Source organism: Pezoporus flaviventris, unplaced genomic scaffold (assembly GCF_033815535.1).
Source record: "Pezoporus flaviventris isolate CSIRO_AGI_PZ_B2104156 unplaced genomic scaffold, CSIRO_AGI_Pfla_v1 ptg000045l, whole genome shotgun sequence".
NCBI classification, from domain to species: Eukaryota; Metazoa; Chordata; class Aves; order Psittaciformes; family Psittacidae; genus Pezoporus; species Pezoporus flaviventris.
Window position 1 is genome coordinate 27,289,520 of NW_026892593.1, and position 27,098 is coordinate 27,316,617.

General features: G+C 38.5%; 1 protein-coding gene across 3 annotated transcripts in view; it reads right to left on the reverse strand.

Moving 5' to 3' along the window:
• Positions 1 to 257: 257 nt before the first annotated feature.
• Positions 258 to 27,098, reverse strand: part of ADAMTS20 (ADAM metallopeptidase with thrombospondin type 1 motif 20) — an 88,852-nt gene continuing 62,011 nt past the window's right edge. For 2 of the 3 annotated variants that reach the window (XM_061467785.1, XM_061467784.1), the window contains exons 29-39: positions 12,891 to 13,058; positions 11,674 to 11,847; positions 8,383 to 8,553; positions 7,812 to 8,012; positions 7,548 to 7,677; positions 7,296 to 7,390; positions 7,103 to 7,197; positions 6,572 to 6,705; positions 5,763 to 5,854; positions 2,667 to 2,771; positions 258 to 2,002 (exon numbers count right to left, since the gene is read on the reverse strand). In XM_061467785.1, the coding sequence (XP_061323769.1) occupies positions 1,913 to 2,002; positions 2,667 to 2,771; positions 5,763 to 5,854; positions 6,572 to 6,705; positions 7,103 to 7,197; positions 7,296 to 7,390; positions 7,548 to 7,677; positions 7,812 to 8,012; positions 8,383 to 8,553; positions 11,674 to 11,847; positions 12,891 to 13,058 (1,455 nt within the window). In that variant the 3' untranslated portion in view covers positions 258 to 1,912. The remainder of the gene's footprint in view (positions 2,003 to 2,666; positions 2,772 to 5,762; positions 5,855 to 6,571; positions 6,706 to 7,102; positions 7,198 to 7,295; positions 7,391 to 7,547; positions 7,678 to 7,811; positions 8,013 to 8,382; positions 8,554 to 11,673; positions 11,848 to 12,890; positions 13,059 to 27,098) is intronic. The other variant, XR_009745946.1, reaches the window with a different exon arrangement.

Here is a 27,098-nt window from a genome sequence, read left to right on the forward strand (position 1 = left end):
TGAGGGGTCAACTAGAAAGAGCACACAGACATGGAGTTTATACCTCTGAAGTAGGATTTGTTACCATGGAAAATACTCCTGTGACTATAACCTGCTTGTGTGGCAGTTATTCCAGTATAATTACATGCATATTACTGTAAAGAGGTATTAAGAATGTACTTATTCTGTGCATAAATGAATTGAAATGTTTTTGTAACATTCTGTACCGAGCATTTGATACCAAACCAAAGCAACAAAAAAAGGCAAAAGTACTCTGGTACCATTCACACAAGCACATTTATTATATAAATATTTTATAAATTACAAGATTTTAATTATAAATGTAAACATTTCTAGGAAAATAACATTTTTATATTAATGTTTACAACTAATACAAGGCACATAGTGCAAAAATACATTTCTGATGCAGAGATCACAAGGTAATTACCTACACGTGTTATCTAAAAAGTAGCTGCTTACACTTCTGTGGTACAGTACTGTTTGTAACTAATACATATTGTTAATTCCTGGCTAACTCTTTGGGGTAAAAGTACAATATAGCTGCCATTTGACCTACCGATTGTATTGGCATTCAAAACAAGTATTTGATTTACAAAATGCATATTGTCAGAAGAAGCATGTACAGTTCTCTGGTACATAATTTATGTTATTAGGCATGTAGAAAAATTTATTCTGAATACCTGAGAGTTGGCCCTGAAATGTATTATCTTTATATGCATATATTTCTACAGTCTTGAACTGTACAGAATTACAAAACAACAAATTAAAGAGCTAGATTGTTTTTTAAACCCTGAAACTTTCCGTCTGCTTACTTTTTTGGAAGAAATAATTTTAACTAGCAGATGTTAGAGCTGCATTTACAAACACTGAAAAATCAAACTGAGCCAAAAATGGACACCAAAAATACTGCAGGGCTGGATGCTGCCTCTGCCCAGGGTTTTCACTAAGGTTATTGAAAACCATGTTGAATTGGAACATAAGAGGGGCACACACTACCGCCTTTACTCATATGCCATTGGCCAGTATAAAGGAGTAAGGTGGAGATGGAAAGTGTTTAAGTAAATACATATTCATAGAACCACATATCAGATGCTACAGTAAACAGAATACACTGCTTTTACAGTATACTTGGACGAGAGACGAGGATTGAAAATCAGATTTCCAAGCCAATTGTTTCCTTATTTTCTCTTCCTGTAACCACAACAAAACTAAGCCTAGATGTTTAACATGCTATAGAGACTACAGAGGTTAAACCACACTTCTCAGGATTACTGCTAGTATTTGAGCACCACAAAGAATATAATGAAAGAGATAGGGAAAAAATTTGCTTTTACTGACAGAGGAACACACAGATCTATAGAAACTGTCTCAAGTATGTTGGCTATATACTTTCCTGCTGTTAAGCTGTTGACAGATAATTCCTAAAAGGTTTCACAAAATTAGAAGTATTTGAAATTACTACCTGTCTTCTCTACATAGCGATAACTCTTCCCTTTCTGTATTTTAATACAGTTGATCAAGAAAACCAGTAGAGGATAAACTTTACTGAATACTGTAAAAAGATTTGCACTGATTAGTTGGAGGTGAAATATTAAGATTTTGGTATGATTTAGAGTGTTTCTCATGGTAGTAACTTCAGTGCAATTTACTTTCTAATATATGCTGCACATTGAATGAATGCCTCTCTATTAAAACCTGAAGGTTTACGATTGTGATTTATGCTCTTGCTAGCCCACAAACAGGTAATACATCCCTGAATAATACTGAAGAAAACAGGAATCCTTAGTAGTGAGCATTACAGCAATGAGCATTACAGAGATAAAAGAATTACAATACATATATACACAGCACCTACAATCTGCACCTAAATGGCAGATGTCCCTCCTTTGATGCTCTTACCGCATCCGAGTTCTCACTGTATTTGAAGTTGGAGACCAATAATTGTGTTAGGAATACATTTTCCACAAAATCCTCCACATCTTCCATATATTTTAGTACCATCCTGGGAAACAGAGAGAACAGTCAACCAACAAACGCAACTGAAGTCACAGTTGTGCAAAAAAGCTCCTTGAGGTTTGCACACAGTAGGCCCTTTGACAAATTGTACCTACAAATACTAAACCAAAACACTGCATCAGATTAGCCAAAGTGACACAAAGATCCTTTAACAGCACTGCCATACACCTTCTTTCCCAGCTTACCATCCAATGTTGTCTTAAACTGTGCATACTTACCATTCTTGGACAATTTGGTTTCCCACACATATCAAGTTGGAGGTAAGCAATCTATAAGGATACTCTGTAATGGCGTATCTTTAATAAAATGCTTTTTGGGGATGTGTGTGGATTTGTTTTTTTGTTGGTTTGGGATTTTTTATGTATTATTAGATATCTTCAAAACTTCTAATGAATCTGATTAATATAGCAATAGGCTCTTAAAATCAGTAAGAGAAGGGCAGGCAGGCAGTGTTGATCTGGACTAGATTCTGGGCAGCATGATTAAACATAGTTTTTGCATTACATCTGGAAGAAGACTTAGATGGGTCAGAGACCTTGGGCACTGCTTTTGATTCACAACTAGCTTTCACTAAAGACTCATCAGTTGCACCTCTGGAGGCATGATATTCAAGTCATAAGAGCAGGTAAAGGAAAACAACATTGACTTACATGGGATTTGTGTATGTCAGCAGTTGCGTAGTTGCCCTGAGCAATCCACCTGACTGTACTGGATAATCTCAGACCTGTACCAGCCAAGTTAATGCTGAACTGTCCCTAATAAAACAAAAAAAAAGGCCGAAGGTAAAATACAGAACTGATAAACAGAGCTCAAAACACTCAAGCACTTTACATTGGCATATCTGCACATTTCACTTAGGGTATAACTAGATAGACATTAAGTACTCGCACGTGTGTGCTTAATCCGGTTTAGTTAAACTGCACTATACCCTGGACATATCTGCAGGACAGACACACAAACAAGCCATTCTGCTGTAAGTGCCACTTGTGCATCAGCTGATCTGTAGCATCTGTCTGCAGTCTGAATACAGAAATAACATCAGACAATTCTTTTAGCCTCATTTCTACATACTAAATTTTAGTTTACAAAATGTACAAACTTGGAACATGCAAGAACTAAATATTTTTATTGAAGTCCCTGAACTTTTTGGACATAAGATGGTCAGGACCTATTGCTATCTGGAAATTACAGACAATCGTTTCTTAGCCATGCAGTTCTCTAATTTTTGCAAGTACTCTGGCCAAGCATCATCATCATCCATTCCTTTTTGAGTAAAACAAATAACATGATTGAACAGGAACATATATGGAGGTTAAAACAAATAAATTCATTGCTAAATGAAATGTTTCTCAGTACAAACCGCTCATAACAATTTATTGATTCTAAAGTATTTGCATATGCAAAACCACTCTCTTTGAAGATTAGCGTTAAAACAGAATCAGTTCATACGAGAATAAGAAACAGATTAAAAGCAACAAGCTGCAATGCCTTGGTAAATCTACTGGGGTACAGAAAATGATGAAATCATGAAAATTCATTCACACCAGTGCAACGCATTGGAAAGAAGTACTGCCTCCACAAAGAGCCAAATGGCCAGTTGAGGCAGCGCTGCAGTCAGAAAACTCCTGCACGCTTCCATACAATTCACTGAAGGCCTGAATTTCTGTATTCCAACCTAGTTAAAATCACCAAATCCTGAGACAAAAGCTTTAGCAAAGATGTTTCTACTACATAAGGTAGCTTCTGTATTTTATTGCTTAATATTGTCATAGTCAGATATTATTTATATTTATATATGAATGTGTATGTGGGTATATGTATGTGTGCATGTATTAAAGTACAGTGTTCAGCCTTTATTCTTGTGATTCACTGGAAATCCTTTATAAAAAAATTAATATTGTAGTATTTGATATGGCAGATTTGTTTAGAGAGCACTTCTATGTAAAATTGCTGTGTTTATAGCACTCATATACTCAGGATGAAATAATATATGGATAGGGTAGGTTGTTCCTCAAGTACCAAAAAAGGGGAAGGTTTCCATTTAATGAATAAAGCATCTGGAGGAAATTCAGATAAATGGTGTGGAATGCTTTCCACAATTAATAGGACCGAAGTAACTCCACTCACAGTGATATCATTTGGCAAAAATAAATGAGAAGTGCTATGTACAATTATAATGACAGCTTAACAGCTCTCTGACGTGTCAAGCAGCATACTCAAGGCCAGGAACAGATTTCAAAGTCTGATAGTGCAGGAATGGAGGCTTTTTTACTGCATTAAAACTGTTAGTTTCAGTGCAGATCTTACAGATGGAAGTGTGTAAGTGCAAAGCCACGTAAGCAGGATGCCTTCCCCACAGAAGTAACAGATTGCAAGTAGATTTGTACTGTACTAAGCCCAAAGAATCTGCAGGTTGAAGGTATGCAATACTGCAACTGGTTTTTGCCAGGGGTCTACCTAATTTAGGCACTTCATTTGTAACTAAATTGCACATAGGTCATCTCTAGCTGCCCTTAAATACCTCCACCCCTATAGCCTGTCTAAAGTTTAAGCACCTAGGACAGATGGACAGCAGGGGTTCACTTCCATGCAAGTCTAAGCTAGTTGATCTTATCCCCCTTTTAAAGGGAGCTACAACAAAAGAAATACGCACTTCCAGAGGACAGCTGACCTCATCCTAAGGTATCTAATAGGGTAAGACTGCCCAAACTGCTTTCTAGGACTCCCGTTTCTGCCAATGGGCTCCAAAGGCCCCCTAGGTTGACTGGTTCAGACTAGGGCTATGGCTGCATTTTAGCAAGGACACTGCAGTATAAGCATATCTATAGAGTGAAAATATTGAGTTAGAAAGTCCAATGTCTGTACACAGGGGGGGTTTACTTTGGACTAACTCTCATCTAGACCTATAGATCAAGTCAGCATTAGCAGTTAGAGTGCCTTAAGATCCTTTTTCTGGAGCTCATTTTTTGATTTAATTTCATCCAAAAGACATTGTTCATGTTTATCAAAATTGCTCCGTGATGTGAACCCACAAACCGTAAAATGGGACAATACAGAGATTGATTTAAAAAGCACCATCCAATCCAAACTAAAACACTAATGTAAAGACACTGATGGATGTATACATTTTAAATTATGCTGCCCAGCAGGATTATACTGATAGATAGGTAGCCTTCAAAGATAGGAAGCACCAGGAGAGAAACAGAGAAAAGACAAGAAAAATTCTGCAGGATTACAGGAAAGGAATTTTCCTCCTCTTCCTTCCTCACTGGTGGAGAACAAAGATTGAGAAGAGGTTAGGGGCGACAAAGAATACATCAAGTCCAGAGGGAAGGAGAGCAATACAGGAAATACATTGAAAGCTGGATATACATAGATGAAGCCTAGAGGGAAAGTGTGGACTAAACCACCTCCCTCTCCCCATTACCATTATGTAGGATTGTACATTATTATTATTATTATTATGTATAATTGTACATTATCTACCCTATTACATTACATTAATTCTAGGAAATACATTTAATGCATGTACTATGCCTATTATTGTACACCTGGGCATACCCACTAAAGGGCGGAGAGATGGTGCAACAGGAGAGAGTAAGGAAAAAAACCTATTACTGTAGTACACAGATTAGACAGAAGAGCATATTGGTTTAGAGCCTTATAGTTCTAAACCAGTCACACAGATTATTCCTCCACCCACACATTTACATGCACATTTCAAGGAGATAAGAAATCATGCACACCTGTGGACATCTGGCAGCACTGTAGCAGTCTCCAGCGGTAGCAAAAGGAACTGCTCTCCCAAGTATAGTCTGAGCAAAAAGAAAATCTGTGGCTAGAAGACAGAAAATTACCCAACGCTGAATCTGCTGCTTTAGAAGTTCAGGTGAAAACAGTGTGAAAAGGCATTAAAATGGGGAAGGCGGGTTGGTTTGGTTTGCATTGGGTGGGGGTTTTGTTTGGTTTTTGGAGGGGCTTTTTCATGTGTTTTGGTTCAGTTTTTTAGCAACTACATTTTAAATAGTCCATTTTGGTTAATGCAACATCAGTCCAACAAGCCTAGTTTTCTTTCTGAGATAGGAGGGGGGTTAAGAGGAGGATGGGTGTGCACGTGGACACAGCTCCAAGTGAGCTGGTTGTGGGACACCTTGCCACCTTCAGGGGTGGCCGGGGCTTGAAAGTGCTGCAAGATTTCCTGTCCATTTAGTCTGTCTGCCAATGACTAAGAAGGGACTAACTACAGAATAGGAAGACTTTCCCAAGAAATATATTCCAGGGACTGAAAGGAAACGGAGTAATGGTAACAAAACCTTAGAAACTGAGGCCAGTTTGCATATAAAATATGAATTCGTAAGATTTGTGACACTTGCCCGCTTGGGACAAACTAACAAGGGAAGAGGCAGCAGTTTCTCTTTCTTTGATTTCCATCCACTTCCTAAAGAAAATTAGAATTTACTTCACCCAAAACTGCACAACTGGATCTATAAGTGGGTCAAAGTAGTAATTTGGTATTCATGACCATGCAGTCTCAATAGAATGCCAAAATGCTTACTTTTTATTTGCATGGAAGCTACATCAAGTCTTATTTTGCTAAAAATTGTGAAGCCAGCTGCAAGGTAATCATTTCGACAGGCGCAGTCCTGCCTTCTGCTTCCGTTGAAAGGACATTCATATGGATTCTGCAGCCTAAAGAATAGAAAAGATTTTTTTCCTTTTGACATTTTTCCATAACATAACTTTATAGTGGAAAATAATTGCATTGCGCTATGCCACTTAAATATACTAAACAGCTACCAAACAAGAAGCTCAGCTATTAATCTTGGCTCAACTGAAACACTAAAACGGATTGAAGCCATTTCTACTCTGGTCAAGATGATAGAATTTTTCAATAATCATTTAGTGCAATTAACACAATTTCAGCTTTGAAGTGTCCACATTTCTGCATGTGTGTTTATATGCCTGAATATTCAAAACAGAAAACCAAGGAAAAAAGTTTGACTGATTTGTTCTCAAAAAAAGTATTATTTTATTCTCTTTGGGAGGCATAAATGCACTTCATAAAGTGGCAAAACCACTTTTTTACCTGAGTCCATAAACTTCAGAAAAGTTGTCTGCTTCACCTTTTACCAATGTCAAATATTCTCTGGGATTCTCTAAGTGCATGCCTGAGCAATAAATCTGGAAGAGGAAATACAACCCTTTAGCAAGACCTTTATTAGAACAGTATTGTTTCGTAAAAATATGTGCTCATAAAAACTCATTAATATTAAGATTACCTTTATCATCCTTCCCTTAATGTTAAGTAGGTATTCACCATCCTTTCTAATCCCTTTTTTAATCTGGATATCTTTGCAGGTGGTATGAATTTCACCTTTAAAGTGAATGATTAAATCATATTAATATTTCATGAATAGAATTTAGGTTTAGGACTTCATTTTGCATAATTGTGCTCCAAATATATTTATAGCTTTTATAGAAGTAAGCTGGGAAAACATTAACATCAGCTGAAAATTAAAGCTGTCACTTACATTCTTCTTCATGGCAGACCTTTCTGCCGTCTGGTTTTAAATGTGGCAGGCACAAGTCACTGGATAAGCCATTTTCAGTCATACACTCTACGGTTCTCTCCTTTACCCCCACTCCACAAGACACTGAGCACTAAACAGAGACAGACATGAGCAGTTAGTTTAGAAGGTAGTAAATAATTAACATAATTATGTCAGCAAATTAGTCACGGCATTCATTTCTGTTTAAGGCAACTGTCAAAAATGAGCTTGCACATCTATACTCACTTTGGTCCACTTCCCCACTCTCCAGGTAGCTGCTTGTGAACATCCTTTGATATTACATTTATAAATGTATGGGGATGGTTCTACTGGGCATTCTCGGTACGTTACAGCTTGAAGGCCATGGACGTGCTGATTTTGAACAGAATGGATTCCAACACAGTACGTGATCCTCTGCTGGTTGCCAAATCCACAGCTGGCTGAGCACTAAAATAAATGCACAGGTATTATTTCTATGGAAAACGAACCTTTTTGCAGCATTGCAATTACAGGTAAGTCAGCTCTGATCCTTGCTTTGGCAAAAACTTCTCATCTGATTGATGGGTACCACCTCGGAGCTGGTACATCAGTGTGCAGAAGTGAAGGTCTACAACAGTTTTGCAGGTAACGGGATGGAAAAAGTTTACACACCCATGTTCAGATGAAAATACACTTCTTTGGTTTTGCTCTGCACACATAATATACACAATACAATATTAGCAATATTGTATTAGCAACAGAGCAATATTGCTAATTATTAGCTATATAACATCCTTAACTGGAAAGTTATATAAAAGATGTGAAGCAGTATAATTACCTGGGACAGTTCTCCTGTAAACACAACATACTTAGAGGGAGCTATCCTGCAGTTTTTGGTTGATGGAGGCTTTGTGGCAGGATCACAGAAGCTTTCATCTACTTGGAGCTGTTTTTCATCCACACACTTCACCTTGCGGTATATTTCCTTTCTTCTATATGATGCCAAGCACTGAGAATGAGAAAAAACAGTCACAGTTTTTGTACTTAAATTAGCCATTAACAGAACAAAGTTATTTGTAAAACCCAGGCAGCAGCACCTTTTATGACATCTGCTATCAGAGTCAGACTGAATTATTCACTGTATCAAAATGCTTTACTTTGTTTTCAAAGTTCAGGTACCTCTAATGGTCTGAAAAAAACAATAGCGTATAATAACACGACACTTTTACTGTTGGATGAGACAGAGAAGAAAATGAAAATGTCAAGCCAAGATTATAGGTTGAGTGTAAAAGTTCCTCTGCTAAAAGAATATTACACTGATAAGAGAAAACAAAACTGCCTATCAATGAAACAATGCCAGCTTTGGGCAGTACTGCTTGTTGAGCCTATGCCTTTGCCCTGAGCGTCCTCAGACCTCCCCCCAAGGCAAGCTGGTGGGATGGAGAGTCATCACAGTTCTGCTAGGACAGGATGAGAACTTTGCTGCCAGAAAAGTGGAGGTACAGACTAAGTAATACATATCAACAGCATGTCCCCAGCTGCGGATGCCTCAACTAACCTGTTTGAACCTGCTGTGGTAAAAAAAGGAAGGCTCAAATACGCAAACTCCAGTCTCAGTAGAGGCAATAATCAATAATAACACCTACTATAGTCAGACCTGAACCTAACTTAATAGTAATTTGAACCCAATAACAACCAATTAGAAGACTCGTCAAGGTCTGACACAGAGATCAAATCTATGGTTCAAATTGTATTATTGACTCAAAGAAGCAACTTGAAGCACAAAATCCAGGTGTTGCACAGTAAAACAGCTCTGCCAGATGAAATCTCCAACTTTATTGGGTTGGGTCTTGAAAACCTCAGAGGAGGGAGACTGAAATTCCATTTCTCAGCCTGTTTTACTGCCTGAATTGTCCTCATAGAGAAAATGTTTTTCAGAATATTCTATTTGAACCTCTTTGGCTTCTTTGGTTTCATCTTACTCCTGTTGCCTCTTGCCTTCCCACCATACACTGTGGAGAGCCTGGCCCCATCTTCTTGGTAACTTCCTTGTTGATACTGGAATGCTGCTGCTAGATCTGCCCAAAGCTTCCTCTTCTCTAGGCTGAGCAAACCCAGTTCCTTCAGTCTCTGCTCGAAGGGCAAGTGCTTCAGCCCCCAACAGTTTGGAGATCCTTCACTGAACATGCTCTTGTTTGTCAATGGAAAGATTGCACGGGAGAACCAAAGGTAGAAGTAAAGTCCAAAGACCTCAAGGAGAAATATAAGACTCGTGATATTAAGTGCTTATAATGCCCAACTGTTGCTGAATGATTGTCTTCTTTCTTGAAAAGCTGAGGTGACAAAGAGAATGGCAGCAAATCAGAGAGAGCAGTGAAAGCAAATTCGTGAGAGTCTTCCCTACCCATTCAGTGGATCCACAAGAGACTGTGGCCCAGTGAGGGAAGCCATATGTACGTTAAGCCTTTAAGAAACCTATTCACTCAGAGAATGAAAATGTGTGGATTTGTACCAGGAGGTTGAGTGTGGCTGGTGTAACTTACAGAAACCCCGGGTCTTTCAACGGCATGGAGAAGCTCAGACTATTAGGCACATAATGAATAACCCGGTCATGAGGTAATGAGACAGGTAGAAGAATCCTCTTCATCATAGAATCAGAAAATATCTCAAGTTGGAAGGGACCCATAAGGATCATCAAGTCCAACTATGCTTTATACTTTAGTCTTTGGTAGGAAAATGCTGGCTGCCACTATCAGCCAGCCTCCCAGCTGCAAGCTGGAGAAATTCCAGATCTGGAATGTTTTCTGCTATTCTGTGACTGGTGAGGCGTGGAAATGACACATGAGCACTCAGAGCTGAGACAGCTGGGCAGAATATTGCAAGTCTGGTGGAGAAAGCACTGCACCAGGAGAGGAGTCCAGATGGGTAAATACTTGAACCACTATTAATACTATATATAAAGGTCTACATATGAATCTAGTGAGAGAAAGGAACCGAACACAGGAATTCCAAGCCAACAGCAATATCCATGTAGAAGAAGTTATGAAGATGTATTGAAACACAATGTATTTGTAGTGGAGAACTCCCAATACCCAGCTGGAATATTCAAATGTTGTACAGGAAAGGAAAATTCACCCTCATTCTGTGCAAGTGTACATTTGTGCTAAAAGGACATTCTGATCCGCTTCTACTAATTCCTGAATTTAATAGCTTCATATAAGAACACTTGGAAGAAACATATATTGTTAACTTCCCCTCATTATAGTTTAACAAAGGGACATGTAAGTCTAAACTGCATGAATACAATCCAGATTTTGCAGAGCGCCAACAAATTATCTCTATGTTATCAGTGGTCACTTCTACAGCGTTATGTCCCCAAGACTTTTGAGCCTTCATAGTCAAAGTTTCAGGGGGGTTTCCCTGAGCAATTTAACAGTGCAGATTATTAGGATGCCACAACTGTGCAAACTGGGTTTTGTTCCATGTTACGGTAAGAGTCAGGCTCTTCTGCGCATCCTTTCTTGTATTATACAAAGAACAAAAATTATGTGTATGTTTGTGTGTTTGGATACATGGATACAAAAGTCACTAAATTTTTAGCATGTAGAAAACAGTCATCACATCTGATCGGTAGGAGAATGCTGAGTTTTATTTTGCTTCTTATCTTTCCTGGTAATATTCTATGTTAATCTTCATGAAAACACTGCTGACCAAAGGTTTTACCTCCCAGGTTTTTACTTCCAGCTGACATTTCATTTATATTTCTGTTCTTAAACAGTGACTTTTTTAATGACATTTCATAATTAGGTTCTATTAGACAATTTATGCGCTATGTAAAGAACTCTGCATTCAAATTCCATGGTGTTATCAATACTGACTTGCTCAGAGCTCTGCAGAGCTTTTGTCTACAAGTGAAGACAAGCAAATCCTGTATAAGAGAGTAAACAAAGCCTTTGACATTCTTTTAGCACTCATTTTAGTTTTGCATGCTTGAGCTTCAAGATATCCATCAGGGACACTTGTTATTCTGCAACATAACAGCTCTTAGGTATGGATCCAAATAGGGAGGGGGAAGAAAAAAGAAAACACATCACTCCGTTACTTCACACAAGTTGAAAGCCTTACTTACCTCTTGCCAATCATCTGCCAACCACTGGTACTGCACACATGCAGGCAGCCAGCAGTGCCTCCTGCTAGCGGGCCGGGTGTCATGGTTACACATTGCTTCATTCACTTGACCCAGGCCCTTCAGCAGACAGTAGATGTCTCTTTGCTGAAACCCTACTCCACAGGATACTGAGCACTAAAAGTGATCAGAATTACTTATGTCAGTGTGAAACAAGACAGTGCCCAGTAGGCGGTATGGTTGCCAGTATTGCAAGTTCTTAGGTTATTACTTAAAATACACCTCCCAGCCCCTACCACACTCGTGTTTCACTGTATGTGAAGGAATTTATGCTGAAATTGTAAAACTACAATTAAAATAAAAATTTGTAAGAAATATGGAAAATAAATGCATGTGAGCTACCTGGACCTAATTTAAAAACTTACTGTTAGCTTGAATTTACAAGGTAAATTGAAGAGAGTCCCAAGTACCTATACAGTCCAAGGTTCAGATAACCAAATGCTTTCGGTTTTCATATGTATTTAGTTTCAATTAATTTAAAAGAAAGAAAAATAAAATATAATAAACCATTTGCTAATCTGTGTATTTAATTGCGATGTGCATAAAACCCCTAACCCATCCTGACAATTATTTCCATTGATGCACTCTGCCATGAATCATAGAACCACAGAATAGTTAGGGTTGGAAAGGACCTTAAGATCATCTAGTTCTAACCCCCCTGCCATGGGCAGGGACACCTCACACTAAACCATCTCACCCAAGGCTTCGTCCAGCCTGGTCTTGAACGCTGCCAGGGATGGAGCATTCACAGCCTCCCTGGGCAACCCATTCCAGTGCCTCACCACCCTCACAGGAAAGAATTTCCTTCTTATATCCAACTTAAACTTCCCCTGTTTAAGTTTTAACCCATTACCCCTTGTCCTGTCACTACAGTCCCTAATGAAGAGTCCCTCCCCAGCATCCCTATAGGCCCCCTTCAGATACTGGAAGGCTGCTATGAGGTCTCCACGCAGCCTTCTCTTCTCCAGGCTGAACAGCCCCAACTTTCTCAGCCTGTCTTCATACAGGAGGTGCTCCAGTCCCCTGATCATCCTCGTGGCCCTTCTCTGGACTTGTTCCAACAGTTCCATGTCCTTTTTATGTTGAGGACACCAGAACTCCGGAATATGCTCTTGTCTTGTGCTTTCATAGAGAACGTAATGACAGCAGAGTTTACATACCTCTTTCCATCTGCTGGCCTTCCAAGCAGGACATCTTCCAGCTCTACATATTTTGTATGTCCGTGGTTTTTTCAAATGCCTGCAGTTTCCTTCTTCTATTTTAGCTTGGAAGCTATTAAAACAATGCACATCACGAAACTTCAAACCTTTTCCACAGGAAACAGAACACTGAAAAGAAAAGTGTATTTCAGTACTTCATGAAAAATCTCTAATGAGAAAATCAGAAGCAGCTCTGCCTTGCCCAAAATGGACTCCATAGGAATATGTTTCTGTATTATGACTGTATTATGACACAATATCTACAGGACATATCTGAAATTTCTGTGTTAGCTCTTGTTTACTGTTACTGATCAGATGCAAAACATCTCTCATGTCTTTTTAATTCTTTGATGTTGTTATTGACAAATACCTGAGCTCAGCCATCCATATCCACGCATGAGACAGACTGATAAGAACTCACAAGAACATGCTTTAGTAGACTTTCCAGTACACACATCACTATTTTCATGTAAACATGATGCTTATCATAAGCATTAAAGAAAGGAAAATACCTAATCATGGATGTGCATGTTTCTGGCTGGCACCTCCCTTCCATGAGCTTTGGGTATCTTGTTGTATGAGATAAAGAGGTAAGGGAAGAGGTATAGACACTGCATGTTCGGGTGCAGTCCTTGGTGTTGAATACTATAGATACTGGAGCATGGTCTTGCCCTGTGACCCCAGTATCCTGTTTCCTCCAGAAAGAGGATGTATACATACAGGCTCTAGGACCTCCTTCCCTTCATACTATAAACCCATTGGGCTGCAGTGAGTGTGAATCCCACCCCAGCAGTACGTGCTAGCCATGATGAGAGCATGTCTGACAGATAAGTCTCTTCTGGCAAAAGGGCCATTCATCTGCTAAATTGCTGGACTGCTGTGAGGCTTCTGTGAGGGTTGATTTTAATTCTTCAAATCAGGACTCTCTTATTCACCTGCCAAGCAGGGCTACAGGTTCTAGGGAAAGTTCAGTCAACCAAGTAACATCATCCTGTCAAACAGCCTTGATCAATGGACACAATTCCTTTTCTCGCTGGAAAGAAAGGATGTCTCATTTGTTCTAGATTTCCTCCATACTTTATTTTACACTTTATTCCTACACAATCAGGGAGAGGATGAATATTAAAATAAAAACATAATTTCTGAGTGGATGTGTAAAAGGGATAAACATAGACTTTCTTCAAAAACAATGAAGAGATTTCTCTTCCTTTTAACGTAACATTTTCATCTTGGTCTCTAGCAATAGATGCCAACTTAACCAAGCCCTTTTAAACACACCTATCTTCCATTTTCATGAGATGAAGCTCAGTGCATACAGCTTTCAGAACAAAACCTGGCAAATATTTGCCTGAGAAAACAGCTGGAGAAAATTTGTTAAAATCTAGAACAAGCAGCTATAACAAGTTAACCTGTGAGGTTGTGAAAATTTTCACTACACTTTGCTAAAGAGAATCTCAGCTGACTCACTTGTCCTCAATACCACAGGTATTCTTACATGCCCTTGAACATTGTATGTGTAATCTTAAAGGATTCATTGAAACTACCAATGTGTTTAAAAACACATCTTTGTAGAATAAAGCAATAAATTTAATTTAGCACACAGTACGATGGATAGCATGCTTCTCTTATAAATAATATACTATATAATATAGTATAAACTGTAATTGTATTTGAAAAAAGAGTACAGATTTGGCCACACCTTGCCTTTTACACATCTGTTCTACAATTCCAGTAAATAGAATGTTTGCTTCTAAATTAAATCTTTTTGTTATCAGCAAAACCTTTCAATTTATCATTATAAAATATGATTCACGTAGTTTTACAATTTATGTTTCATTAAGTTAGGAACTAATGTAAAATAGGAAGATAACAAAATTACCCAAAACTTTTATCTATGAAAAACACAGGTCAGAAAACTTAAAATTCCGCTAACCATCTAATTATAAAAGCCTTTCATAAAACTCAGCTCTGAATTCAAAGGATTTTATTATCAAAGCAGGGAAGACAACATGTATGCATGAAAACTAAAATACTATCTTGATAATTGATTCTATTCTCCCTTATAGCTTTGGGACATTTTTCCTGAGGAATTTCAATTGTAAAATGTAAACATAGATGATCCATAAATTCTGGAAATTCTCCCTTTTTATTCCTCAATAACATGTAAATGAAGTGCAGCACAGAGTTACTTAGCATCCCCCTGTGAGGTGTTGGAAAACACAATATACCCCTCCCTCCTCAATGGCTTTCCTCCGTGGAGGAGCACCACCTAGGCTCCAGAGGCTATCAGGCAGAGAAAGAAGTCTTCTAGTCTTCCTGGGGGCAGCATTCCATGCTAAGAACTGCAACCAAAAGCGGTGTCCTCGGAAGTCTCCACTTCAGGAAATGAGGCTACCACGCCACAGATTCATATCACAGCACAGAATGATCTCACTCTGTCATTTCTCATTGCCCTCAACACTAAGACAGCACTTTTCAGTGTATACATATTTGTTTGTTCAGCTACCTTTTATGCCACAAAAATGAGATTATTGTACAGGGCTAATGGGTACTAATAGCAATGGAATACGGAATGAAATCTCTTATCCTGCATCTCAGTCTTCTAAAGATGTTCCAATAATATCTCTACCCATTACATACAACACTACGTTTACTTCTGCACAGACAGAGCATTTCTGTATATAAATTTGCTATCTTACTCTTTCACATATGCATCAAGTTACAGATCTGATCTTGTGTTTCCTTGTATCCAGACCTCCTGTTGAGTAGATCTTACTCTGAAAAAAAGAAACTTCACTGTGAAAGAGGTAATTCACTAGTAACCTAATACCATGGGTTTCAATATATGAGCTTTTAAAGTTGCTGTGGTTTTTGTTGTTGCTGTACTGCGGTTTGTTTGTTCATTGTAAGTCATGAAAGTACACTGAAGTTTAATTTGTTAGGTAAAGCATGTTCATTGTTTCAAAGTATCAGGACTGAAAGATCCTGATACTTTTAAAAGCTAAAAACCCCTAGACATTAAGCAGCCATAAATCTCTGCTTAAATACGATTTACCCAGACTTCAAACCACCAAATTAAGAAGACATTTCTTTAACACATGAAAAAGCTAATGCACTCACCCTAGATGCAGACAACCCAGGATCATCAGTGGACAGTTCAAGAGAGTATATGCTCAGGAGAGTACTGTAGGTGCAGTATTCTCCTGCAATTGGTGAGATTCTGGCTTCAACCCTTAGCACAGCGCACTGGAACATCTAGTCTAGGTCATGTTTGCCTAGAGAGGTTGGATCAGATGATCCTTGAGGTTCTTTCCAACCTGGCATTCCTATGATTCTATAATACATAAAAATAGTTCTTCAAGGGACCGTTTCCTTCCAGAATGCCTTGACATCAGATGCAGGCAGGTTCAGCTGTGTTCTTTACTGGATAGTGACCCACCTTCAGCAAGAGAAATGAAGACTACTTCTGTCCAATACAGCTTCTCATTGGAGACTCCTGGCAGGTAGATAAGCATTGCCTCTCCTCCAGCACAAAGAACAAATACCAAAGAAAGGAAACCAAGTCTCTAATGCTGAATCAAAAGTTTTAATCAACATAAAGTGGGGTATGCCTCTCAACTTTTCTATAAGGACAGCTCCTGTTCAGTTATTTGAATGTGTAATATATGTTCCATAGAAGATCCTGGAGTGGTACTCCCAAGTGGCTAAAGGCATCTAAGCACAGATTACAGGGACGTGTCTTGCACTGACCTCTATCCCTGCCATCAGTGTTTTCCTTAGAGATCTGCATTTTGCACACACTGACCTAAGACACCTCCCTAACTTCCTTTCAGCTTTGGATCATCAAAGTGATGTGTGCACAAGCGAGTTGAAGTCTCACTTGTACAGAAGTGAGGCCTGTGCTCTCTGTCCTTTGTGTCCTTTTAGTGCATCTAGCTGGTTGTGCATTTCTTATAAGACTAAATTTTGCCCTTCACAAGCCCATGTTCCTTCTTGTAGCTTCTAACGCCGTATTGCACACTATCTGTGGAATATGGTCCTCTCATTGCTTGGTGCTCACCCTGTTCTGTGAGATGCTCTGGTAGTAATCTTCCAGAGACTTAACTCTTCTGACTGGGGAAAGTACAACTGCACTTAACTCTCTTGCTCCTTCACCTCCTTCCATTCAAACTTGAATATGGTCAAGAACAACGTAGTCACTGTGACTCAATGCATATACAGCTTGGCTTTACTTGTATGACATCCCGCACAGTTGGATCCTTATGAAATGTATGTTTTCCATATATTTTCTGTAGATTGCATGTGTAGGAAAAAAAAATCCATAAAAACTTTAAATCTCAAAAGAAATATGACCATTCCATTAAAAAAATGCAAGTTGAAAAAACCATCCTGTAACTGTTTTACACAGAAAATCTAGCACTTGTCTCAACATTGGCTAAAGTAATATTTCCCATATGTCAGGTTCTTTTAAAAACATAAATCTACAGTAAAAAGCTGGATTTGATTACTATTGTTCAAAGTCATTCCATAATGCTGGTAACTAGGATTCATCTGTTTGGGTTTCTTTCATAGCAATAAATCCTGGGAGGATCAGCCTGACAGAACTCCTGGTGTTTTCTGTGGTACAGACAGACTCTCAGATAGGCATGCCTACCATCAGTTCCTGCCAAATTAAGGCTCTTTCTGCAGCTGATATGCAGAGCTCCATTCAAAGCTTTTTAACTCATTTGCTATTGTTAGTATTTCATTGAAAAGTTGAAGATCTATTTGGTGGATTTTGCCTCAAATTTCTTTTATTTCAAGGGGGTGTCTTCTGTAGGTTTGCTGATATCTCAGTGGACTCCTGGATACTCAAAACACCAGTAAATGGAAAACATAATAGTTTCTCTTGTATTCACATTAGATATACAGAGACTTAAAATACAAATGACTGTGACCAAAAGCAATATGATAACTGCTGGGTTTGGTTTGGATACAGTTAATTTTCTTCATATTAGCTTGCATAGTGAACTGGCTGGGGGTGCACAAAAAGTTTGGAGGGGACATGGCTGGGACAGCTAACCAAAGGGATATCCCAGACCATATGATATGTGCAGCAATAAAATCTATGGGGAAGAAGAGGGAGGGGACATTCAGAGTGATGGCATTTGTCTTCCCAAGTAACCATTACACAGGATGGAGCCCTGCTGTGCTGGAGATGGGTGAACACCTGCCTGCCCATGAGAAGTGGTGAATGAATACCTTGTCTTGCTTTGCTTGTGTAAGCTCTTTTAAAACCATGCTAGAAGTAGACTAGGACCTGCTACTGCACAAGACACTAATAAAACATTATTTTGAGCATTAGTTAGTTGAGAGCTACTTCAACTTTCAATTTGCCATATTAGAACTAGCTCTTCATGGGCCTGCCCTCTCCCTGTTAGCTATATCTCCCCAGGGGTCGTTGCAGTGCTTGAGCATCAAATAGGCATTTTTCAGGTAAAAGTACTCAAAAAACTATTCTTTCCTTTAAGTGTGCAGACTAACAAGAAGCAACACAGACTTTATAATGAAGGTCCTACTGAATTCTTTGATTCAGAGTCAGTAATTCTTCACTAAAACAAGTGCAAATACTTGTGCAATTGGCTCAAGCATTCAGAATGACCAAACATTCTATCACTCTTGAGAGTGGATTGAGCTCAAAGAGGTATGTAATTTACTGTTAACATCTAAGTGTCACCTACACTAGCTACAGAAGTTACAGTGAAGATATTTTTAAGTCACTTCATTGAGCACAGCTTCATTTCAAAAGTTCAGTGTTATATCACCTTCTTTTGGTGTTCAGAAATGTCTTGATTTGATTGAGTCCTTGCAGTTGCAGTCTAAGTCCATTTTGACACTTTTCTAACGATGTTTTTGCAGCCACAGCGATGGAAGCAACGAAGGCCAGGCTAAGGAGGACTCAGGAGACTTCATCCAATCCATCACAGTGCTCAGAGTTTGGATGGGCTATACCTGGACCATTCCTGACAGCAGTTTGGCTTCAATGACAGGGATGCTACAGCCTCTCTTGCACGAGTTCCTCCACTGCAAAACCACCCTTATACTTAGTAAAAGTATCTTAGGATTTAATGACAAGATCTCTTGCTGTTAAATAAGATGATTACTTCCCATTCTACCCTTAGCAGACTCGGAAACACCCGATATAACCACCGATTATGTTTTGAAAGAATATCTCGTTCAGTCCGTTCTTCTATAGACTTGCCCTTGAGAAACACAGCTATCCCAGCCTTTCCTCCAAGTGTCCTACCATTCACGTTGCTGTCCTCTGAACCCTCCAACTGTCTGCATGGTTTTTTTATGTGGATGCGTCCAACCAAGACTGTATGCTGCATATCAGCTGATGCACTAGACACAAGATGCCATAAAAGCATATACCCAGCAGCATATACCCAGTATTACTCTTCTTTGTTCAAGCTCTTTGTGGCCTTCCTGGTTTTTAGAGTTCTAGACAACATTTGGAAGGTAAGCTCTAGACTTAAAAACTACTTTCTGCAGTAATATTTGCAATCATACTGCAAACATCATGGGATCTTTGAGGTAAATTAATAATCAACGCAATTTCCTCCTATAAGCATGAACTGCATCTCTGCTCGGGCTGCAATACTACCCCCTGATCCAAACACCACCTAGATGACATTCCTACCACACAATTTGACTGGTTCTCTAAGCTCAGTAAGGTTTTAAATATTTAAATCGAGCCAGACTGTATTCTAATGACCAAATGCACTGCCAGCTGAGCCCAGTGAGTTCCAACAGGTCCCTTTCTCTCACGCAGATAACAACTGCTGAGTGGTGTCTACTTGTAGAAAGCTCCTAAATAGCCTCCACAGCTACTGCAAATTCCTCTCTCTGTTGCCTTTGCATGAGGCAATAAAAGCACCCGTTGAATCTGTTTGACCTTTGTGCATCAAAACATAAAAGGTGAGGGGGAAAGACATGATAGGGTTTTCAAGGAAGGACCTGGTCATCTGTTTCATTTGTGCTATGCTTGAGGTAATGGATAGTGCTTTGCAATGTCAGAGAGGCCAGATTAAAAGACTTATTCACAAACCTAAGTAGAATGCATAAATGAAAATCTGCGGATGATCATTACGTGGAATTTGAAGGGTTCTGGTTTCGATTTTCCCAACAGCTGCAAAGAGTATTGCTGTTCATCTGCTCTCCAGGCACACTGCTGTTTTGCTGGGCGGGCTCCCTCATTAAGGTGACTGCCAACTGCACAGGGCAAAAAAATTCAGACCATGTGGTGGCAACTTTAAATATCGGCTAAATTCCTCTGTAGCATCATCAGCCCATTGCCGCCTAAAGCCTGGCATCCTTTTTGATGCCAACTACAGAGCATCTGAAAAACATGCTCAGCTCCCCGCCTACCGTGATACTCAGCCAGGCTTCGCTTTGCTATGTATTGCCAACCTGTCCATATACATCTCATAATGAGCCTGTAAACTTTTCCAGTCAGCAACCTTCTCTTTACCTGCATAACACACTTAGCACGATTTGACCTTCAAGCAAGCTTTTAGCTATTACAGTGACATAAGAAAAACACAACAGCCAAAACAGCCACAACATTATGTCAGCAATTGTAGGATTTGGCTTCTACACTACCTGTATCTTTAGAACCTGGTGGATATATTCAGTTATATCCTGCCACAACGAGTGAAAACTCCTGATGCCAGGTAAAAACCTCAAGCTTTAGGGGGACTGAGAACTGATAAATAAAACAAAAGCCTTTCATAAAAGTTCGCTGTAAAGCCTGAAAAATACTAATCATATAATTCAGAAAGCAAAATCTGGGCCTAAGCAATATTCAAGTCTAAGTTTCATAACAAGGAAACAATTTTGACTCAAATCCTGGACAAGAGTATAGTCACTATGGCATACAGGGAGAAGACTAGCATCTTCCCATTTTCTGTAAGAGTATAATCCAAGGCATTAGAGAACAATTACGTTGTATTCCATGTTGTGGCAAAGCCATTTCTCATGGATTATGGAGATATTAGTGTGAGTGTTGACGAAAGGCTGTGTGGCCCAGGGGAAGAGGAGGAAAATAAGATGAACTAAACAGTGGCAAAAATACATAAAAGGCTAGAAAGAGAGGGAAATTCTTCACAGAAGATTAGTATCATACTTTATTGGACTCAAACATGAATAGTTGAGTCAAAGCCCAAAATCAAACTCGGTTGTCCTGACTGGTTGTCCCCAGAAATTATTTTCTTTGGGGTTTCAGCTTCCTTGGAAGAAGAGCTCACGGTCAGACACATCAATAACCTAACACAGAACCATCTACTGGTGGCAAGCATGCTAACTCTGCTACATAACAGCATCAGTAACATGAAAACGCCTTGTGCAAACTGAAGATATTTTGTGTTTCTGTTAATGTCTACTTGCTACTTTATCAAACAATAATCACAATTTCATGAGTTGATGATTAGTAAGTTCTCCTTCAACAATAATGGCATATCACATTTGGCATCTCATTTAACACTTCCTTTTATGGGTTCCATTTCATCTCTCAATTACAGTGAAAATTGCATAGTTATTCTTCCTGCCTTATGTGCTCTTGATTTGAATCCATTGCATCTGGTAACAACCTGATAATCAGAAAAATAACAGGTATTTCTGCCTCCTTTCAGCAGCCATTTGGTAGGCTCTGTGTTGCAGTTTAAGCCCAGCCGGCAACCCAGAACCACACAGCTGCACACTCACTCTTCCCTCTTCCTCCCCCCACTCCTGGAGGGATAGGGAGGAGAATGGAAAGTATGTAACTCCCATGGGTTAAGAACAGTCCAGTAACTAAGGTATAACACAAATCACTGCTGCTACCACCAATAATAATAATGATAAGGGAAATAACAAGGGAAGAGAATACAACCGCTCACCACCCGCCAACCGATACCCAGCCCAACCCCGGCAGTGATCTAGCCCTTCCAGGGAACTGCCTTCAGTTCTCCATCCTGGGCATGACGTACTGTGGTATGGAACACCTCTTCAACTGGTTTGGGTCAGGTGTCCTGTCTCTGCTTCCTCCCAGCTTCCCCTCCTCCCTGGCAGAGCATGAGACTCAGAAAGTCCTTGGTTGGAGTAAACATTACTGAGCAACAACTAAAAACATCGGTGTTATCAGTGTTGTTCCCAGGCTGAAAGTCAAAAACACAGCACTGCACCAGCTACTAAGAGGGAGAGAAATGACTGCTACTGCTGAACCCAGTACTGCTACCTCATGTACAGGTGTTAAGTGTCACTGAAGGGTTTGCAGGTACCTCTGCTAAGAACTTCAGCATCAGCATTCATTCTAGCAACTGTATCACTGTAGTTAATGACAGTATATATATATGTATTTATAGATATAAGTGTATATATATATATGTATATAAGCACTGTGAAGTATGACCAGCTCATTTTAGTGTGAGGTGTCCCTGCCCATGTCTGGGGGGTTGGAACTTGATGATCTTAAGGTCCTTTCCAACCCTAACTATTCTATGATTCTATGATTCTATTAATTGCTGGGAGGAAGGGAACAGATAAACTACATTGCTCAGCCAGCATTCAACGTACCTGGTACATGTACCTAACTTTTATCATGTTTCAGCTGAATGATATATACAACAGACAGCTGAGGCAAATCACAATTAGAAATACAGAACAGTGGTAAATTAAAAACAAATAAACAACAACAAAAAACCCACAACAAACAAAACCCCTAAAACAACACACCAGACAATTCTGCCTTACCTTTCCTCCTGAAATCAGTGGCAAACAGGAACAGAGGTAGACCCTCACTAGGTCTTTCTGAAAATCTTAATCTACAACTATAAATTTGTGTCTAATTTACAACCTGAATAGTAATCCTGCTCTTTGCCTTTGATACATCCTAGAAAGTATTTGGTACAGGCACTTTTACCATACAACTTTGCAGATGACAATTGCTGGCTTGGCCAGGCTTCACAGCAAGTCTCATCTTTCTTTATTCCGCAGTCATGTAACACTAGTAACACCTTTCAGCAATTACATGAAGGCAGGAACACTGGAGACAAGGTGAACAAAGTGCAAGCATCAAGAAAGAAGGAAGGTAGAAATGGAGATTGGAGACCTCACAGAAACCCAGTATAATCAAATGAAATGCAGGGTTTTTTCGCCCTCTGTTTCCAATAAATGGATAAATTTATGGACTCATTTCCCAAGAGGAGAAAAACCCATGCATGTGTGTCCATCCAGCAGTTATAGTCACAAATCTCCAAGAAAACCAAACAGCAACCTAAAATGAATTGTTACTTCAAACAACCGGATACAGTTTAAGAGAGTGCATCAGAGGGAGGATAGCCTCCTGCCTCTTGTGAAGCTTTGGAAAACTGAACAAATGCCTGAGAATGACTTAATCTGCATTTTCACTAAAAGTAATGCTCGCCCCTTGAGAGTGACATTTTATTCACAGATCTTCACAATAAAAGTTGGACCATATTTTTAACATGATGAAGGATCTCTGGTATGGAAGCTTCATCTGCATAACCAAAAGCAGTGCACAATAAAATAAAGCATTTGTATATTTTCTTTCCATAATTTAAATTTATGGATTCTTCTTTTTTATCCAAAGAGATAATCTTTCAGTTAACCAATCACAAAAGTAACTAGAGATAATGCCGTCTTACAATGATAGACCAATTAGTTTTAGCCAAATTCACAAAACCCTAAACATAAGCAGAAGAAACAGTGGATCTCAGCAACTGCAATCTCTGGTTTATTATTTTTAATCATGCTAGCAGCAGCAAAACAGCAGCTTGGAAATTAAAGGAATAACTAATAGATGAGCTCTGTCAGTGTCTCTGCTCTAGAGCAAAGTATCACTTCATTTATTTAATTTGATTAAAAACTAAGGTCTTGTATTTGAACTTTAAAGAAACTGGAAATTAAAACAATATATACTGCAATGATATAGTATTGCCAGAGATTTTTCAAAACATAGAATCATGCAAAAATATAACTTCATGGCACTTAACTAAATAACAACTAAATAATAAAAATAACACAAATTATTTTAAATAGGGATTGAGGGCAAAAACATGAGTAGATTTTAGATCAAGAATACAACACTTTACCTACCTTTACATGTTGAATTCCAATTCGTTTTCAACCTAAGACATTCTCCTGTGTATTTTCCATTTACTTTCTTTCAAAGAAAGGACTACAAGTCCCATAATAGAGAACTAGGGAACATTTTGTTCATTTCCTAACCTATACCAGGTAACCAAAATATTGGTGTATTCACCTTCACAAATGTTAGGAAATGCCAGTACTCTGAGATATGTTTAACAAGTTTTAAATTTGGGTCTCAAAACCACTTTGAACCAGTATTTATGAGTTGTGACTGGAGTTTTCAAAACTGCCGCATATATTAAGGCAGCTCAGAATGACTTTCACATGGATCTGACCATGCAGAACCCTTCAGCTTTCCTGAAGGTTCTAACTGCAAAAAAAGAAATAAATACATCAGTAGCTTCACATTCCTTTCGGTTTCATTAAATGGCTCTGTGTATTTAGGAATGGTGTTAAGGACCACCTGCCTTTTTCACCTTCTGATATTCTGGGAGGTTTTTGTTTGTTTGTGGGGATTTTGTTTGGCTGGTTTGGTTTTTACTTTGACTTACTTTTACTTGTCCTCTTTCTAAATGGAGTGTCTGAAAGCTTGTCAAACCTCCTCATGCAAGTGTTTCAGGAATGTAAAAAAATATGTCTTTAAGATTAAGAGCTGAGAATTATGTTATGATACTCAATTTTCTGTATCTTTTGCCAGGGACTAAGTTGAAGCAGGACTGGACCATGAAATTATAGTTTCAGCAAAAGGTTCAACAGCCAGCATCTTTAAGCTTTATCATCAAAGATTATGTGCCAAGTACCTATTCTAGTCCACTGACATCAGATGCTGCTTTTATTGTTAACAATATTTATATATTTTTTCCTTGTTCAAGTGTAAGGGCTCCCCCCATGAAAACAATGTACTAAAATATCACACCAAGTTCACTGCAACCCAAGGATTACTCAGTGGTAAAACCTGCTCACTTTCAGCAGAAGCAGTTAGTTTCCACCCTTTCCCCCCGCCCCCTTTTTTTTTTATTCTTTAAGGACTTGAAACATTAGCATTCCTTAATAAAGGACACATTAAATATAAAGACAAAGCCACACAACATGCATAAAAAAGAAGGGTTAAAATGCAACTGTATTTCACAGACACAAGTCACAGTCATTAAATTAAATTGTCACCCATACATTAGAACTTACTTATTATTTCAAGCTATACAGGCAACATAGCACCAATAAGGATAAATTTCCTCTATGCTTGATGAACAGTACACAAATATTTGTTTTTTGAATTTTGGAAACAAGTATCTTTTTTCATTTTTACCAGAATTACCCTAAATGAAATCCACTATCCCAAGTCTGGTTTATGACATTATTTGGGTAGTGACATATGTTATCAGTTCTCTCTGAAAAGGTCCCTCCCATTTAAAAAATGAATAGCATATGCTAACACGAAGATTTCAGCCAGTGGGATGTTAAATAAATGTGCTGTATTGGTAATGAGGTATTCTGAAGTTCGACATTAGCCAGCAGCAGAAGTAGAGGTAAAAGACTGAAGCTGGTTTTGAAAACCAAGTTCACTGATTCTGAATTCCCTTTTAATATAAAAGATTATCTTTAAAGTTATAAATACTTTTTACACATAGAAAAACTGAATGAAGGCACTTATCATACATAGCAAGTTTTTTTGCATTAAAATGAAAACAAGTAAATATTTTACTTAGGCAGTTTTGGGCTGCTTCTGCTCCTGCAGAAGTCAATGGCATGCCTGGCAGTAACAACACTGGAAGGGGACTGGATGTCAGTTCTTAAAAAGCAAGTTTATATTTATTAAAAGTAAATAGATTTCTTCCACTAGTGCAAAGACAGAATTACACTGAAATCATACTGGAGCAACTACAATGGAAACTGAAGAACCAGAAAAACAGCCACTTTAAATAAACATTACATTATGTGCCTGCAGGGTAATATGTAATAGCAGCAAGACATTTCTGACACTTGAAGGTAAATTAGAAGATGAGCAGATCCACTCTTTTTATGCCTATTTTCTCTGGAATCACAATTAATACTTATGAAATTACAGAAAAATCCTAAGAGTGAAGTTATAAAAAAAACAATCTTTATTTTACCAACATTTCAGACAATCAAAATATAATTCTCTTCTATAAGGGTCAAGTCTTGCCTCTATCACTAACCATAAAGACACCTCAGCACAATTTGCACAATTCTGTTTCTACAGAAAACAGAAAAGCAACCATTCTTAACCTCTAGTTTTGTGGGACTTCTTTTTTAATATTATTTGAACAGTTAGTGAAACACTTGTCTGTGATACTTAACTTTTTGACTAACAAGAGATTACCATTGAGACAACTAGCTTGTTGTCAGTATTTTGTTCTTTCAATAGTGTTAAAACAATGCAAAACTACTCTGCACAAGTACTATTCTTGGGAAAGTTGTGTCTGTTCACTTTTAATCCAAGATCCCTTAAATTACAGAAGGTATCTTTAAAGCCTTTAATTAAGAAAAGAATTCACAGTTATTATCTGACATCACAACTGGTATATGGTAAAATTTTAGGACAAACTTCATAAGTCCTAACTTTAAAAAGAACTGGATGTATCACAGCTCAACTCACAATACAAATGTGAAGTAAAAGCCCAACATGCTAAGAAAACAAAGTGCTAATGACTGTGCTACAATTAAATCACATTGGAGAGTATGAATCTTCTTCCATTAGTATTCAAATAAAATCCCAAATGTAGATGTTTTCAAGAAAATCTAACAGAAAATAAAACCCTCAAGATGGACCATAACTTTACTACACTCTGAACCATATCTGGTACTGCTTATCAACAAAGCTGTAAAATGACCATATGTGAAACTGTTCAGATGAGGAAAGTATAATACCTCAGAAAGACTGAGGTGAAGCCGAGTGCGTTACAAAGCAAAGGCGTAACCGCTCACTTTTGTGGCAATACTTGTTACATTCAAGTTACAGCAGCTTCCTGTGTTGCATCTTCTCAGATAAAACATGCACACAGTAATCTAACTGGTTTC